The 17,622-nt window shown below is 38.5% G+C and overlaps 1 protein-coding gene across 1 annotated transcript; it reads right to left on the reverse strand.

Annotated features, from left to right (window-relative positions):
- Positions 1 to 756: 756 nt before the first annotated feature.
- On the reverse strand, positions 757 to 17,416 carry LOC306861352 (uncharacterized protein). Its single transcript, XM_079403570.1, has 4 exons — positions 17,357 to 17,416; positions 16,689 to 16,890; positions 7,609 to 8,519; positions 757 to 1,862 (listed from the first exon to the last, which is right to left on the reverse strand). The coding sequence occupies exons 2-3, from the start codon at positions 16,852 to 16,854 to the stop codon at positions 7,660 to 7,662; spliced, it is 1,026 nt and encodes a 341-aa protein (XP_079259696.1). The 5' UTR covers positions 16,855 to 16,890; positions 17,357 to 17,416; the 3' UTR covers positions 757 to 1,862; positions 7,609 to 7,659.
- Positions 17,417 to 17,622: the final 206 nt, after the last annotated feature.

The raw sequence follows: 17,622 nt of genomic DNA on the forward strand, positions 1-17,622 counted from the left end.
AAATTTTCTATTATATTCAATGGGAAAAAATGGATCATAATTATTGCATAAATATTCATTCTAATCATAAAATCCTCTCAAAACACCAATAAAAGAAAGAAAAAATATTATTGCACAAAAATACATTTGATTGATTTTACTGAAAAAAAGTATACCTGAATCCCGCCCTCCGGGTCATTTTTGACCCGAAGGTCCTGAGTGTGACCCATAAATGAAGAACCCCAGAGGGTTAACCTTATAGCCTATCTTACTGGTAAAACACACAAAATGACCAATAAAAAAAAGTGTAGAGCACCAAAAACAGCCCATATTAAATCTATGTTATCTTTAATTGAAAATATGCATTTTTCTATATACACACACAGGCGATTTTCCCATAAAGCAAAGAGGGAATCATTTTATCGTATTCCTAGGATCCCGATCGACGACTAAAATGGTTCACTGCAATAAAACGTGCTAACACAACATCTGGGATTATCTTTGGAGCGGTACAGTCCCACATATGGGATGTAGAACGTTTGGAGACGTGGCATAGCTGCCAAATTCAAACTGTGGTTTCGCGCACCTGGCACTAAGCCAGAGAGACGTGCACTGTAATTGTCATATTATCACAACTATGCAGTGTTCTTAACCACATAATGCATATTTTGGGTTTCAGACATTTAAATACACAAGTACTAGTAAAACAGTACATTTAGAGCTTGTACATCACACACAGCTGTCTATGGAAGCAACAATAACAATCCATTCAAATTTAATTTGCCGATGTGTTTTATTCATATCAGATACACACAGTGCAAGTAACTGTAAGGTTCACTCTTTTCTTCACCCAGTTCACCGGCCACTTACATGTATTTCGGGAGAAACTGATGAATTTGATGTAAATCCGACTGACAGGACTCTCTGAACCTGTGGCGTGAACAAACATGGCGGCGCCCGTCTCACGTTACAAATCAAGATCATTTATAAAGGTGTTTAAACAACAAAACACACTCATTTACACACATTTGTGAATTGGAATATCAGATTGTCCATGACATAAGCAAGTTTGTGAATATATTAAATAAAAAAGGAAAACGAAATAAAAGCAATCCATCTGTCATACCGTGTTATTGTGGTCGCAGTGTGTCACGTGACAATCATGACGCGTCGCCATGGAGACAGTAAGGGGAAACGTTCTAAAATAACGGTCGCCTTAAACTCACATATGTGAATCTCTCCTGTGTGAACTCTTATGAATCTATAGGTTCCTTTGTACTGTGAAGCTCTTTCCACGCTGAGGGCAGGTGAAAGGTTTCTCTCCTGTGTGAGCTCTTATGTGATTCTCAAGGTTTGCATTGTTTATTAGTGATGGCACATAAAAGGCTTGTCTCTGATGTGAATTTTAACATGATTCTTAAGGTGATGTGTCTGTGAAACAGTGCAATGATATTTAAAATGGTTTTCTCTTGAATGAATCCTCATGTGATAATTAAGGCTTTCTTTATATATAAAACTCTTTCCACACTGAACCCATATGAACGGCCTCTCTCCAGTGTGAATTCTCATGCGAGTCAAAGTTTTCTTGATGTGTGAAGCTCTTCCCACACAGTTTGCAGGTGAAAGGTTTCTCTCTCATGTGGCTTCTTTTCGATTGAAAATGTCTCCACACTGTTGGCAGGTGTAAGGTCTCTTTCCAGTATGAATTCTCATGTGGCAATTGAGGGTTGTAGTTTTTTTTTTTTTTTTTTTCTCGGCGTTGAATTCTTTTCATTCTGTGAGCAATCAATCAATTTTTCTCCAGGTTTGAAAGCATGCCGTTTCTCATTTTGATCTTTCTCATCTGTTTCATTCAATTCTTGACTCTTTCAGCGCCATCAGGTCTGAGATACGAGACAAATACAAGTTTAATGGCACAAAGCAACAGGCATCCAATTGACAGTAGTGCTGTCATTATTTTCAGAAATGAATTGCCTATTTAAATAGTATATTAACATTGTCATATTTCACAAAATAATGTAGAAATAAAGATTGTGTATTTAAAAAAAGGCTACTAGGTAAAAATATGCCATTTAAACATATTTTAAAGGGGTCATATGATGCCCATTTTCCACAAGTTGATATTCTTTAGAGTCTTAATGAAAATCTGTAACAGTTTAGTTCAAATTTCTCATTGGTAGTGTAAATAACACCTTTTTAAACCTGTCAAAAACAACTCTTTTCAGAGCAAGCCGTATTGTGTCGTTCTCCTTAAATGTTAATGAGCTCTGCTGACCCCGCCCCTCTCTTCCGACATTTACTTTAGCCACATTCATCGTGAAACTTGCTAATTAGCACATTATTAGGAAAGGCTATTTGCAAGATTTATTTTAAAAATCTTGTACTCGCTGCTTCTGTTGGAGAAGCTGGATCATGAATGATTCTCGCGAACATTTAGGTAGATCGAGGGCACATTCCCTTCAGAACCAAACGTAATCCTCTTCAACGGCTCAGATGATGGGAGTAAATGACGACTGCTGTATTCATTATTACATCCAACAACAAAACACCTCAATCGCTTAGGAGTCATTCTTGTCTTCATCTGCTCTGGCGGTGAAACAACTGATGACAGCTCACTCAGGGCCGGTCTGAGGTAAGACACCAGTGCAGTCTGTGCTAAAATGCTACTGTCAATCAAACTATCGTGGGAGGGCCTTCGTCCGTGTGAAGTCACACAGACAGGCATCTTCAGATAGGCTCGATTTGAGAAAGGGGTAAAGATTTTAGTAGATTTTAAAAATATATCTCATTATAGGGTGGTTGTGTACACACACTGCCAACACACATTTCAGTTAAAACAACTTGTAAAAGAGCACGTAGCATTATATGTCCCCTTTAGTGAAGGCCAGTATCATTGATACAAATACAGCAACTGGTGTCTTTATGAAACGCATTTTCCCTTCAAATTTAGCCATTCAGCATTAAAGTGTCATTGAAAACCATGATTTTTAACATTAGGCTTTTTAAAAATAGTGAATTTAAAACAATATTCACAGAGTATAATTTGTAAATGTATAAACTTTGAATATAAAAGAAAGCTACAAAAGTTAATCAGCAAGAAGAACAGAACAGTGGGTGATTTCTCACTCTTTCTCGGTTTCTTTTTTTATTTACATCAGTGACTTAATGCTGCATTAAAGCGAAACCTGGTCTCATTGTTTATAAACAGGGGTGCACGTAAGTGGTCCGCATGCATGACCAAAATAAAAAATGCACCTTGTAAATGAATTCAGAGTGCGCATTTGCGTACCAACATGGTAATTGTGCATTAACAGCTGTCAACCATTTTAGATCGACATACTGTATAAGATTTCTATTCAAACTGAAAGCATAAATCTACCTGCTGCTGTTTTCAAAGCACAAGTGCTGGTTGAGCACAAAGAGGAGAAATAAAATGTACACAAAAAAGATAGGTACAGAAGTTCCTATGAGAATGATCTCAAAATGAACAAAAGATGAGAATGAATACATGAAAAAACGTCATTCTAATGCAAGAGGAAGAAAGATTAGTGCAATGCTGAGCCGGATAAAGTAATCAAAACAACACAAAATTACACACAATTTTATAAAGTTGCACCACATGGGAATCAAACCCACAGTCTCCAGATCAAGTGCTTGTCGTCCATCTTGTTTGCATCACAGGGAACATGGGGTTCACACTGCTGCTGCAGTTAACATCTTCAGATAAAATCATACTTGGAAAAGCTCAGTGCCTGAAACAGAACCAACTTCTGCATCATTTCTCGCTACAGTACCTCTTGCAGTCTGGGCATGTGTCACACTTGAGTTTCAAACCCATGACATGAGGAGTTTTGGATAGATGCTCATGCACATTCACCAGGCTGCAGAGGTTTCAGATAGCATGCTAAGCTAACTAGCATGTCTACAAGCAAAGGCACAGTCTTCTTACTGAGAGGTATTTCTCAAGATCGGTAGCGAATTTAAAAAAAAATCCATTCAGTCAGGTGTGGCTCAGTCCAAAGATCATCTGATTCACTTGTGGACAAAATTTGTTGGAGGATTAGCCGGAAAACTGTTTTTCATTTACTTAAGTATGGCGGACAGGCCCATTCATGGAAAATGACAAACGAGATATCGTCAGAATCAGCATAATCCAGGGAATAAAAGGATATAAAAATAACAATTTTGAGTATTTTTTTCAAAAGTTATAAGCGTTTTTGCAAAAGTTGTTATCTCTGGAACACTAGGTTCAAGTTCAAGTAGGCTTTATTGTCACTTCAACCATATATAGTTTTGGTCTTATGGAGTATTCTAATTTGTTGAGAGTGAATTGGTGGGTTTTTGTTAAATATGAGCCTAAATCATCACAATTAAAAGAACCAAAAACTTAAACTACTTCAGTCTGTGTGCATTAAATTTATTTAATACACGAGTTTCACAATTTGAGTTGAATTACTGAAATAAATGAACTTTTTCACGACATTCTAATTTATTGAGATACACCAGTACTTCACAGAATTACTGAATTTCGCAGAAAAGATTTTCTAACTATTTCTTTAATCAATTATTAAAGTATTACATGTTACACGGGCTGATTTATTCATTAAGTATTTTGGGATTTTAAAAACAAATGGAAAATGTGCTGAATGTTTCATTTCATTCAAGTGAAATTAACAAACAGTTAAAGACTTAATTTACATTCGTTTTAAACACGGAGCCAGGCGCGAGTTGACACAGTTTGCGCGCGTGCGTCAGGCCTCGTATATATTGCCAGATGCGCTCGTAAGAGACTTCCGGAGCAGAACCGGACGCGAGACCGCGAGTATAAAAGAGCATTACGAGACAGGCTGCGTGTAAACGGCTCGTCCGTGAGACGCGCAGCGTGGGGCAGAGCGGAGCGAGTATGAGAAGCATTCAGAGACACGGGCTGTGTACACGGTCTTCTGAATTAGCGAACATGCATTAAAATTAGCGCGTTAAAAATATTTAACGGCGTTAACACAGGGGCGGGGCTAGTGTTGGCCACCCCACTCACAACTGCTGCCTCTGTCTTTTTTTTCTTGCTAATTTAGTCACAGAACGTCTTTAGGAGCATTTCAAATAGGAGATGTTTCAGACGCGTGCTTCAACTTCACTTCAGCGTCAGGCGTGAGTCAAAGGAGCGCGGAAACTACTGTACTGAACAAAGGCGCTGCCGCACGCTGTAGCCTTTATCATTTCATATCAAAGCGCGAAAGAAACGATGTGCATGCAATGTCGTGGTCAGTCAAGTCATGAAGGTGATTAAAACTGCCTTAAAACTGTGCTTGCGTGAAATATATGAGTCACATTTAAGAACATGTCTCTGAAATGGTTTTCAAAACTGTCCTGCACTTTCTCACTCATCTAACACACTCGTCAGATCATTAATAGAGACTTTAAGACCTGAAGTGGGTCAGAAAATGTAAAGTGAGTGTAAAGAGAGAAAACACGATGCGTGTCCGATCCGCCTCGGCAGCTCTTAAAGAAAAAGCAGCCAAAATAACCTATTAACCCAGCTGCTGTGATGTCTGTTCATCAAAGAACAAAAAAAAAAGGAAATCAATAACTTTATAGCTTTAAGGACTCATCTGTATTTAATTTAGAATTTAGTGTTTGATAACTTTATTCAATTTCTGTATATTTCCTACTTGCTGAAGGGTATAGGTAGCTAAATATGACATTGGTTATACTGTGTTTATGAGAAAATTGTTTGAAGTTCACTTAAATTAGAAGTTATTTTTATTAAAGTCTAATACATATTAAAATTGATGGCTCTCAATTATACTGTAATGTTGAATGGCAATAGTCATTGGTTAAATATTAGGGAAAAAATAATTATTTTATAGAGACATCAATATTGGTGTCAGTGATACTGGCCTTCATTCATTAAAAAGATGCCATTAATCAAATATTAAAAATATACCGTCTTTATGCTGTTTCTACATTAATTTGAAGATTAAATGTGAAATTGCAATATAAAAGTAGATTTAAAAAGTTTAATGTTAGGTGGGATTAATCGCGATTAATTTCAGGAAAAATTTTTGATTAATTAGTTAATTTTTTTAAATCGATTGACAGCACTAATATATATATATATATATATATATATATATATATATATATATATATATATATATATATATATATATAGTTTTAATTTGCCTAACTTTCGATCTGACCCTTTTTAAACGGTGGGTGTTTACGCAGTTGGCTAGAGCAGTGCTGATCGGGGAGAAGGTGCGCTCACTCTGTTGGTTAGCAAGACTGTCACTCAAGGCTGGCAGTCGTGCATATGCTCTGGAACAGAGTAATATCGCGTCCACATCGCAGGCTTTGCAAAATAGCAAATCGCAACGTCTCAAATCGTGATTGCGATTCGATTTCGATTAATTGCACAGCCCTACCAGGTAGTTCTCTCTTCAAAACGTTAACAGGCAGAGGGGGACATCACAGGGTTATCTGTTGTGCCAGTGGAATGGCAATCTGCTTGCCGCACGACGCAGCATCACGTGTTGCTTGCAGACGCGCCTGTATATTAATCGGCCTAATTTGCAGCGCAATCGGCCGATGCAGATTCATTTAAAAATGCCAAAAATCGGCCGATTAATCGGTCGACCTCTAATTTAAACTGTGAAAATAGCATATTGTTAAAAGATACTGCTAAGTGCAAATATCTATAGATTCTGTTTACACTGTTAAAATAGCAAGAGTTTCTTCTATTTATATACTACTAATTGCAAATAGTGGCAATTATCTGCACCTCAGTATAGTAGTACATTATAAAACAGTACGCAGTAATGTATTGAGTGTAAATTATGGTTTTAATTCAAATTATTAAATGGATGTCACCTTATTGGGACAAAGCCCTCCCTACACCTACCCTAACCCTACCTGATACTTTATATTCAACTTTTTGATTATTTCATTTTTATTTAAAATAAATGCATTTCCAATGCGATATGAGATTTGAAAAGGGAGAAAAAAAAAGTTTGGCAAAAGGCGGGTTTGAACTGTGGTCGACCGCGTCAAAATGCATGCGCCTTACCATCAACGCCACTGAAACTGATGTAAAACAAGCGTCTTTTTTCAGTGTTCTCTATCCCAATCAAGTTGGTGGACGAAGTTAGTGTAAATAGCCTTTGCCAACAAGGCGGGCTATTTGTACTTAGTGTAAATAGACACTCCGAAACATTAAACATTTTCCTATATTGTACTATTATACAGTTATGGAGGCCCTTCATAATGCAGAGTTCAACTGCCTGCTCTGTCTATAGTTAGCAATGGCCCTATAGTATGCAGTGTTTAATAAACCGCTGCTTCACTAAATTCTTCTGAGGTGAAATTTAGTGCAGTCCCGTATCGTATTGTGACTTTGCTGGTGATACACAGCCCTAGTGTTCACACATTGCCAACACACATTTGTCCAAACACCATGTAAAAGTGTATTTTGTATAATAGGGCCCTTAAAATGGACAAGCCAAAAGAACAGCCACCAAAAATCTCCACCCATTTAGTAACAGAAAAATATTAACACTAGTTTTCTGTATTCTGTGGACATTTTAATAAGGATCAAATGAGTGAGTTCAGCTTTTGAGAATGAAAACCAACCTGTTTGATCCTTAGTATCTTCATGTTTGACTCTGAATACTTCTTTTTCAGTTACTCTTTCCACACTGTTGGCAGACAGGGTTTCTCTCCAGTGTGAACTCTCAGATGGTATGTAAGGTTTCCTTTTCGAATGAAACTCTTTCCACACTGTTGGCAGGTGTAAGGCTTTTCTCCAGTGTGAACTCTCATGTGGACTTCAAGGAATTCCTTTCTGTTGAAGCTCTTTCCACACTGTTGGCAGGTGAAATGTTTCTCTCCAGTATGAATTCTCATGTGGAGATCAAGGTTATGTTTATGTGTAAAACTTTTTCCACATTGAGAACATGTGAAAGGTTTCTCTCCCGTGTGAATTTTCATGTGGTTTTTAAGGTGTACTTTTTGAATGAAACTCTTTCCACACAGTTTGCAGGTGAAAGGCTTCTCTCCAGAGTGAATTCTCATGTGAAGATTAAGGTTTCCTTTTTCAGTAAATCTCTTTCCACACTGTTGGCAGACAAAGGGTTTCTTTCCAGTGTGAACTCTCATATGGTATCTAAGCTTTGATTTTTGAATGAAACTCTTTCCACACTGTTTGCAGGTGAAAGGCTTTTCTCCAGTGTGAACTCTCATGTGGACTTCAAGGTTTCCCTTTTTGTTGAAACTTTTCTCACACTGTTGGCAGATGTAAGGCTTTTCTCCAGTGTGAACTCTCATGTGGTCTTCAAGGTTTCCTTTTCTGTTGAAACTTTTCCCACACTGTTGGCAGGCGAAATAACTTCTGTTTGCTGTCTTTTGAGCTCTTTTCCGTGAAGTCTTTCCAGTATGTGTGCAACTAAATGATTTTTCTCCAGTCACAAAATCATATTTCTCATGCTGAACATTATTTTCCTTTTCATTGAGTTCTTGACTCTCCTCTTTCAGTGTCTTCAGGTCTAATGCAAAAAAAGAAAAATCCAAATTAACCCAATTTTTAACAGTGTCTTTTTACACCAACTCCACCCACCAACGTGTGTGATTGGACTGGTCAACATTACATAAGACTGTAAACTGTCGTCAGCTCCTGTGGCGCTGATGGTAAAATGTGTGAAATATGCCTACTCATTCTGACGCGATCGACCCGGGTTCGAATCCGCCTTTAGGCAAACTTTTTTTTTCTTCTCCCTTTTCAAATCACATCAGAAAAGCATTTATTTAAAAAAATAAATAATAATAATAATTAAAAAAAAGTTGAAAATAAAGCAAAACCGAGTAGGGTAAAATAACAAAATATAAAATCGGGTAGGGTTAGGATACGTGTAGGGAGGTCTTTATTGTACCAATATAAGGTGGCATCCATTTAATAATTTGAATTGAAATTTATACTCAAGTTATTGCATAATGTTTTATAAATGTACTACAATACTGAGGTGCAGATAATTGCCGGTATTTGCAATAAGTAGAATAAATAGCAGAAAATCCTGCTATTTTGACAGCGTAAATAGAATCCATTACTATTTGCACTTAGCATCTATCGCTAAGAAAATATGCTGTTTACATTTAGTGCAAATAGCCTCTGCCCATTTTTAATGGCACAAAGAACAAACATCAAAACCAACATCATGCAGATCATTAAATGCACTAAGCTATTAAAGGAGGTGTTAAATGTAGTCTCAAAACCTCTTCCCATTATTCGATGTGATGATAAAAAATAGCAGTTTATTGTATAATATTAGTTCTGTCAGATGTCAAATGACTATTGTCTATTGTCAAACGACAGACACTTAGCATACAGTTTTGTTTGGCGATATGGTTCTGTTCTGGGCAAAAACTCCCTGCCCATCCATGCAGCCTAGCATGGATGAGAGCAGGGAGAGCAGCAATAATAATAACCCCCTAGGGTAACAGAACAAAGCAGATATCATTAATGTACTTAATTACATTTAGTGCAACACATTACTCAAGATTAGGGAGTCTGATTCATCAGGAATGTCAGAAGCCAGGTCCTGACTGTGATAAAAGGAGGAGTTGGGGATGGAGGAGGGTAATTCCGCATAATAAAGTGGATAAAGCTGCTGAATAATAGTGAATAGAGCTTTTATAAGAATGCTGTGATAGGTGTCATATTCCTATATGTAGACGTGATCAGCTGAGAATCAGCTGATGCAAGCTTGACTCACGTGACCTGCCAGAACTAACGTTACCCTTGATTTTTGTGTGTTTCAAGGTAATGGGTCATGTGATCTCAACATGTTTGTCCACATGAGGCAACCCGCTCCATGTCAAATAAAATCACTTTTATTTTACTTTTAGACATCGATCTAAGATGGCGCCGCAGATGGCAGCTACAGTGCTTGGCTCTTCAGTGTTTTTACTGTATTTGTTAGTTTTTCCTGTTTTTTGTTTCTCAAACACGATCAGTTTTACCAGGGATGAACTGCTGAATATTCGGCAGAACACACCACAAAATCTTTTACCAAATTTTGATTACTCTGACATTTTGCTGGACATTGTAGTTAGTGGAGCCGTTTAGACGCTACAGGACGCACAGACGGGGGAAGCGAGCCGGCGCGTTCGTGAAGCTTCGTCAGCGGGGATTAAGAACCCCGTTGCCTAGCATCCATCTAGCGAATCTCCGCTCTCTACCCAACAAAACGGACGAACTTCTACTCTCCCGGACAAACAAGTTTTTTTTCAAACTCTGCTCCTCTGTGTTTCACGGAAACCTGGCTGAATGACGCCATACCGGACAGCATGCTACATCTACCAAACTTTCAGTTGATCAGAGTAGATCGGGACGCGGAATCAATAGGGAAATTGCACGGCAGCGGGACATGCTTTTACATCAATGAAAAGTGTACAGATGCAACTGTGTTAAAGAAGATGTGCTGATCAGACTTAGAAACACTCTTCATTAACTGCAAGCCGTTCTATTCGCAACGGGAGTTCTGCTCGTTCATTCTCGTGTGTCTACATTCCTCCGCAAGCGAACGCGAGGTCAGCTTTACAGAAACTGGCTAATCAGATCACAGACACAGAACAAAACTCTGTTTTAATCATTCTCGGGGACTTTAATAAAGCAAATCTCTACCCCGAACTGCCAAAATACAGACAGCACATCACATGTCCCACCAGAGACAGTAATATATTGGATCATTGTTATGCAGCAATAAAAGAGGCATATCACTCTGTCCCACAGGCAGCTTTATGTCTATCTGATCACTGTTTGGTTCATTTTATACCGACCTACAAGCAAAAACTTAAATCTGCTAAGCCTGTATTAAGATCTGTTAAAAGATTAACTAATGAAACAGAGCGGGTTTTACAAGCCTGTTTCGAACGTACTGATTGGACTGTTTTTGAAGCTGCTGCAAACGATCTGGACGAGCTCACAGAGACTACCATATATTAGTTTCTGTGAGGATATTTGCATTCCTACCAGGGGGCTGTTCCATAAACCAAGATTAGAGTATAAGCCAGGCTTATTTCGGTTAGTCAGGCTTATTTTTGGTAGATTCGGTTTCATAAATCAAACTTAAAAAAGTTCAAACTCAGTTACCCCGGCAACTTATGCTGGGAAACTAACCTGGTCCGGAGCAGGCTAACTGTCAGGCTAAGCTGAGCTCCTCTAACGCTGACCAATAGGAACGCATCCATATTACCACTGACTCTCTCACATACAGTCAGTTTAATTCATTATCGGTCCAAAAATAAAAGTATACAGAAAATACACCTTAAATAATCAAATAAATAAAAAATAGGCTACAACCAACTGTATTTAATGTATTGTGCCCAAAATGTAGGCAAATGACGTTTTAACATAGTTGCTACTTGTGCATGCAGTTGATCAGAAGTTTCTAGCCATGCAGCCTTTCTCTCTGAATTTATGACAGCTGTACCTTTTATGGTTATTAGAACATTACAATCTAAAATGGATCTTTAAAGCATTAAAGCATAAAAACACAATCAAAAGTTAAAATCACTGAATTAAAAATGTAAATTTATAATAGAAATCAGAGTACATTTTAACTGATAAGAGGAACACACATTTAACTCATTTGAGCTAGTGATTAACAGTTGCTGCTATCATAAAAATACACTTATATGTAGTAAAATTCAATGGGTCACATTTAATGTCCAACAAAAAATATTTTAGCAGAATGTATATTTTATTCAGAATTCTTGCTCTAGTATTCTATTCTGCTCCGTCTGTGTAGCGCGCATGCGCGCCGCAGCGCTCGTTCTCTCGCATAAGCTCCGCCCACTCCTGACAGCTAAATGGATATATTTGCATGGCTTTCTGACATTTACAGATGTAATAATATACCTGTGACGTATCAGTTATGCACTGAGGAAAACACAATGTTTCAAATGCGTTAAACAGCACAAATATTCGCTGTTTGCTATGGTGGATCGATTTGATCCATGATCGACATTAAGGGCTGCTTCAGAATAAGCGTGTACGTCACATTATCCTGACTCACTGAACCTGGATAGCATTAGTCAGATTGCGTGAACTTGAATTGTCGTTTATGGAACCGCTTTAGTCCCGATTGATTTGTTAGGTTATTTCAAGTCAGGTTTTGGACTTTAATCCCCGCTTTTCTTAGCGTCTTTTATGGAACAGCCCCCAGGACTCATTTAACCTACAACAACGACAAACCGTGGTTCACTGCAAAACTCAGACAGATCTGTCAGGCCAAAGAAGATGCTTACAGAAAGGGGGATAAAGTCTTGTATAAACAGGCCAAATACACACTGGAAAAGGAGATCAGAGTGGCAAAGAGGAATTATTCTAGCAAGCTAAGGAACAAATTATCTTCCAGTGATTCTGCTTCAGCGTGGAAATGTATGAAAGACATCACCCGATACAAGACACCATCCCTCAGCACTCTGGAGAATCAACAACTGGCAGACGATTTCAATGAGTTTTACTGTAGGTTTGAAAAAACACCCCACACCCGCCCTGAACACCTCTCCACGCAACCATTAACACCTCCAGCAACCCCCCTCTCCCCCACACCTGCATTGAAAATAAATGAAGATGACGTGTGCCAGGTCTTCAGAAAGAACAAAAGGAGGAAAAAACCTTTGCTGACCAGCTGGCCCCCATGTGCACACAGATCTTCAACAAATCACTGGAGCTGTGTGAAGTCCCCTCATGCTTCAAACGCTCCACCATCATCCCCGTCCCAAAGAAACCCCAAATTATTGGACTTAATGACTACAGGCCTGTGGCTCTAACATCCGTGGCCATGAAATCATTTGAAAGACTGGTTTTGGCTTATCTGAAGGCCTCCACTGGACCCCCTGCAGTTTGCCTACAGAGCAAACAGGTCTGTGGATGATGCAGTCAACATGGGACTGCACTTCATCCTGCAGCATCTGGACAGACCAGGGACTTATGTGAGGATCCTGTTTGTAGACTTCAGCTGCGCTTTTAACACCATCATCCTGGACACCCTTCAGAATAAACGGACACAGCTCTCCGTCCCCACCTCCATCTGTCAGTGGATCAACAGCTTCCTGACAGACAGGCAGCAGCTAGTGAGGCTGGGAAAATTCTCATCCAGCACCCGCACCATCAGCACTGGAGGTCCTCAGGGCTGCGTTCTCTCCCCACTGCTCTTCTCCCTCTACACCAACGACTGCACCTCTAAAGACTCTGTGGTGCAGTCTTAAAGGTGCCATAGAATGCATTGATACAGTATTTTAAATTGTTCTCTTAAAAACGCGGGCATCAGGGAGCCGTTATTAATATGCGAGGCATTGAAACTGCTTTTGAACGATCCATCGATCGCGTTATAGTTTCACTTTCAAGAGACGCGATCACACAAACTATGTTTACATTATGAAGCAACAGTACTTACCACACATTTCACAAGATCAGATGCTTGTCAGTGGTGCTCAGGATCTGTAAGTCATTCGCCATCATCCTCATCTCTCCTTACTGAGAGTGAAATCTTATGTACTGTAACAGGCTACCGCTAGCAAGGAGCTAACCATGTCCCTTTAGTGGCTCGCGTTATTTGCTTTCTGTGCCTTTCTGAATACAGACACCAACCCATCCCTGCACTTCACACCCCCTGCACGGCCTGGAACATAACATTTATTTTGTTATTTTCGCTGTTGTCCGCGCTTGTTTATTTACAATACCTGCAGAGCTTCTGATGGTTCGGCGGCTTAGAACAAGGGCGGGTTTATGCAAATGTTGGGGGCGTAGTGATCCCGACTGTTGCGTCACAGTCGGTGTTATGTTCTGATTCGCCTGTTTTTCAGTGGTCTTTTTTAATCACGAGATTTACATATGAAGGAGGAAACTATGGTGTTTGAGGCTCACTGTATGTCATTTCCATGTACAGAACTGTTATTATTTAAATATGCCAGGGTAAAGACAGTTTTTCATTCTATGGCACCTTTAATAACCTGGAGCTTAACATGCTCAAAACTGTGGAGATGATCGTGGACTTCGGGACAAGTTGGAAGTTGGACCTGCCACAGGAGCTGCTAAAACCGTTCTACTCTGCCATCATTGAATCCGTCCTCTGCACTTCAATAACTGTCTGGTTCAGCTCAGCTACCAAATCTGACCTCAGAAGATGCGGAGGGTAGTCCGGACTGCTGAGCGAATCATTGCTACAAAACCCTCCCCACTCTCCAAGAACTGTACTCATCCAGAGTAGAGGTCTTCACGGGTCCACTTGGATCCGAAAACCCGAGGTCCGACCTGAGACCCGAACAGGTTCGGGTCCAAAACTTCTACAAGTGCCTCGGACACAGGTCGGGTTCGGTATTAGCAGCCTCGGGTCTCAGGTAATTAAAATAAATGTGATTTTCCCAAATGTACCCGATTAGACCCGAATTCTTTTGTATTTATTACATAAATTTAGTGCTGTCAATCGATTAAAAAAAATTAACTAATTAATCACAATTTTTTCCTGAAATTAATCGCGATTAATCCCACCTAACATTAAACTTTTTAAATCTACTTTTATATTGCAATAATTTCACATTTAATCTTCAAATTAATGTAGAAACAACAAAGACGGTATATTTTTTATATTTGATTAATGGCATCTTTTTAATGAATGAAGGCCAGTATCACTGACACCAATATTGATGTCTCTATAAAATAATATTTTTTTCCCTGATATTTAACCATTGACTATTGCCATTCAACATTACAGTATAATTGAAAGCCATCAATTTGAATATTTATTAGACTAATAAAAATAACTTCTTATTTAAGTGAACTTTAAACAATTTTCTCATAAACACAGTATAACCAATGTCATATTTAGCTACCTATCCCCTTCAGCAAGTAGGAAATATACAGAAATTGAATAAAGTTATCAAACACTAAATTCTAAATTAAATACAGATGAGTCCTTAAAGCTATAAAGTTATTGATTTCCTTTTTTTTTTTGTTCTTTGATGAACAGACATCACAGCAGCTGGGTTAATAGGTTATTTTGGCTGCTTTTTCTTTAAGAGCTGCCGAGGCGGATCGGACACGCATCGTGTTTTCTCTCTTTACACTCACTTTACATTTTCTGACCCACTTCAGGTCTTAAAGTCTCTATTAATGATCTGACGAGTGTGTTAGATGAGTGAGAAAGTGCAGGACAGTTTTGAAAACCATTTCAGAGACATGTTCTTAAATGTGACTCATATATTTCACGCAAGCACAGTTTTAAGGCAGTTTTAATCACCTTCATGACTTAACTGACCACGACATTGCATGCACATCGTTTCTTTCGCGCTTTGATATGAAACGATAAAGGCTACAGCGTGCGGCAGCGCCTTTGTTCAGTACAGTACAGTTTCCGCGCTCCTTTGACTCACTCCTGACGCTGAAGTGAAGTTGAAGCACGCGTCTGAAACATCTCCTATTTGAAATGCTCGTAAAGACGTTCTGTGACTAAATTAGCAAGAAAAAAGAGACAGAGGCAGCAGTTGTGAGTGGGGTGGCCAACACTAGCCCCGCCCCTGTGTTAACGCCGTTAAATATTTTTAACGCGTTAAACTGAAAAAATTAATCACCTGCGTTAACGCGCTAATTTTGACAGCACTACATAAATTATAAGTTTGTAACCTCAGAAATCCATCTTATAGATAAGAGATCCACTCACTTCTTTACGCTACGTGTCAATGCAAGGCTTTTCTTTTTTGTGTGCAGAAGCCCTTCACCAGAGATCAGGTAAATAACGTTGCAGACAAGCAAATCCATGACTTATTAACCTATCGATTAAATTTTTATGAAACTATCACGTTTATATTTCAAATCCACTAGTTACAATTGAAAGCCAAACTCAGAAATAACATGTATTCATCAGGCAGGCAAAGATATAAAGTAATAGGCTAATAAATAAGTAAATAAACTGAATGAAAGTAACGGAGCAGCGACCAAATCAGTCAGCAGGATCCCGGGATTTTTCCGGACCGATGCGGGGGTGCAGGCTGTGCATACGTCAATGCGGTCGGGTTGGCCTGGACTTGGGTCTAATTTCATTCGGGTCGGGTTTATCTTTTTAAAAAAATTATGCACGTCGGGTTCGGGTAAGAAGTTATTTGGGTCGGTTCGGGTACGGATTTTAGGACCCGAGAAGACCTCTAATCCAAAGTGAGCAAAAGGGCTGGTAAAATCACTCTGGATCCCTCAAATCCAGCACACTCCCTCTTTGAACTGTTACCGTCTGGTCGACACTACAGAGCTCTGTCAGCCAGAATGACTTTCTTCCTTCAGGCAATCCATCTCATGGACACTCGACACTAAACGTGGAACACACAACACTATTATACATTATTTAATCACCACACATACTTTTTTTTCCCCATTTCAAAATTTGCACATATCAGACCTGTACATGCATAATTGTCTATTATATATTGTGTTTTGCTATTTTGTACATTGCCTATTTGTATTGTATATTATTTTGTTATCTGTCTCTCTGCTGCACTGTGGAGCTTCTGTCGCTATAACAAATTCCTCGTGTGTGTAAACATACCTGGCCAATAAAGCTCATTCTCTCATTTTATTACAACACTCATGACATTCTTCAAAAATATAATTCCTTTTCTGTAGAATTCAAATAAGTGAGTTCAGCTTTGATAATAAAACCAACCTGTTTGTTCCTCAGTATCTTCATGTTTGACTCTGAATGTCTCTTCAATCTTCATCTCTTCACTCTCCTCTTTAATAAATGATATCTTTGTTTGTTCCTCAGCATCTTCATGTTTAACATTGAATGTTTCTTCAATGTCTTCACTCTCCTCTTTAATAAACTCCATCTTTATAACAGTGTCTCGTGGATCTCTTGGGGTTATCTGTGTTTAAGACGAGAACAAACAGAAAGAAAAATCAAATACAAACTGCATTTTCAAAAGCCGTAAGAAAAGCAAACTAAATCTCTCTGCACACTACTAAAGGAATCAGTTACAGTAAATGACCTGATGTGACCAACAACAACAACTAGCATTCAATTTAATGAAATGTATTAATGTTGTATTATTTGGTATTTACTGATTTGTAGGTTATATTTCATTTTCATGAAAACATTTGCAGTTAAAAGTTGTCATTACACATGTATGTTTGTTGTTCTCGAGTCAAAACAATTAATAATTGTGCAATTGACTGAGTTTCAAAATAAACTGATTCATGAAACGCATAAAATAGCCTACCCTTCATTAATATCACTAGATAAAGCAGTGTTACTCTAGTTAATAATTAATTTCAATGTTTTATATACAATTCAGTTGATTGAAACACTTTAAATAGTTAAAAAGCACACACCTTTCTTCAGCAGAACCACAGACAAGGGCGCGCGGCGCAGCCTTATGACGTCACATCACCAGACCAAAATAAAAGTCTTTTTCGCTAAAACCATATTAATTTCACATTAGAAAACAAGTTTAATACGGTAGAGGATGAATTGAAGTGATGAAATTGCAGAGCTATCAAAAGCCCAAAACATCCAGGTTGCAGAGAGCTTTATCAATTTAATTTATTAACTGCAACACAATCCTTATGTCAATGTATTCATCTTAATCCATCTCAGA

This window comes from Barbus barbus (genome assembly GCF_936440315.1).
Source record: "Barbus barbus genome assembly, chromosome: 42".
In the NCBI taxonomy this organism is placed as follows: domain Eukaryota; kingdom Metazoa; phylum Chordata; class Actinopteri; order Cypriniformes; family Cyprinidae; genus Barbus; species Barbus barbus.

What these genes read in the sequence shown, in the direction of transcription:
- LOC306861352 (XM_079403570.1), bottom strand. Translation starts at nt 16,854, where the DNA reads ATGGAGTTTATTAAAGAGGAGAGTGAAGACATTGAAGAAACATTCAAT. An exon ending in AGATACTGAGGAACAAACAG is followed by an intron (nt 8,520 to 16,688) that starts GTTGGTTTTATT and finishes TTTTTGCATTAG; the next exon opens with ACCTGAAGACACTGAAAGAG.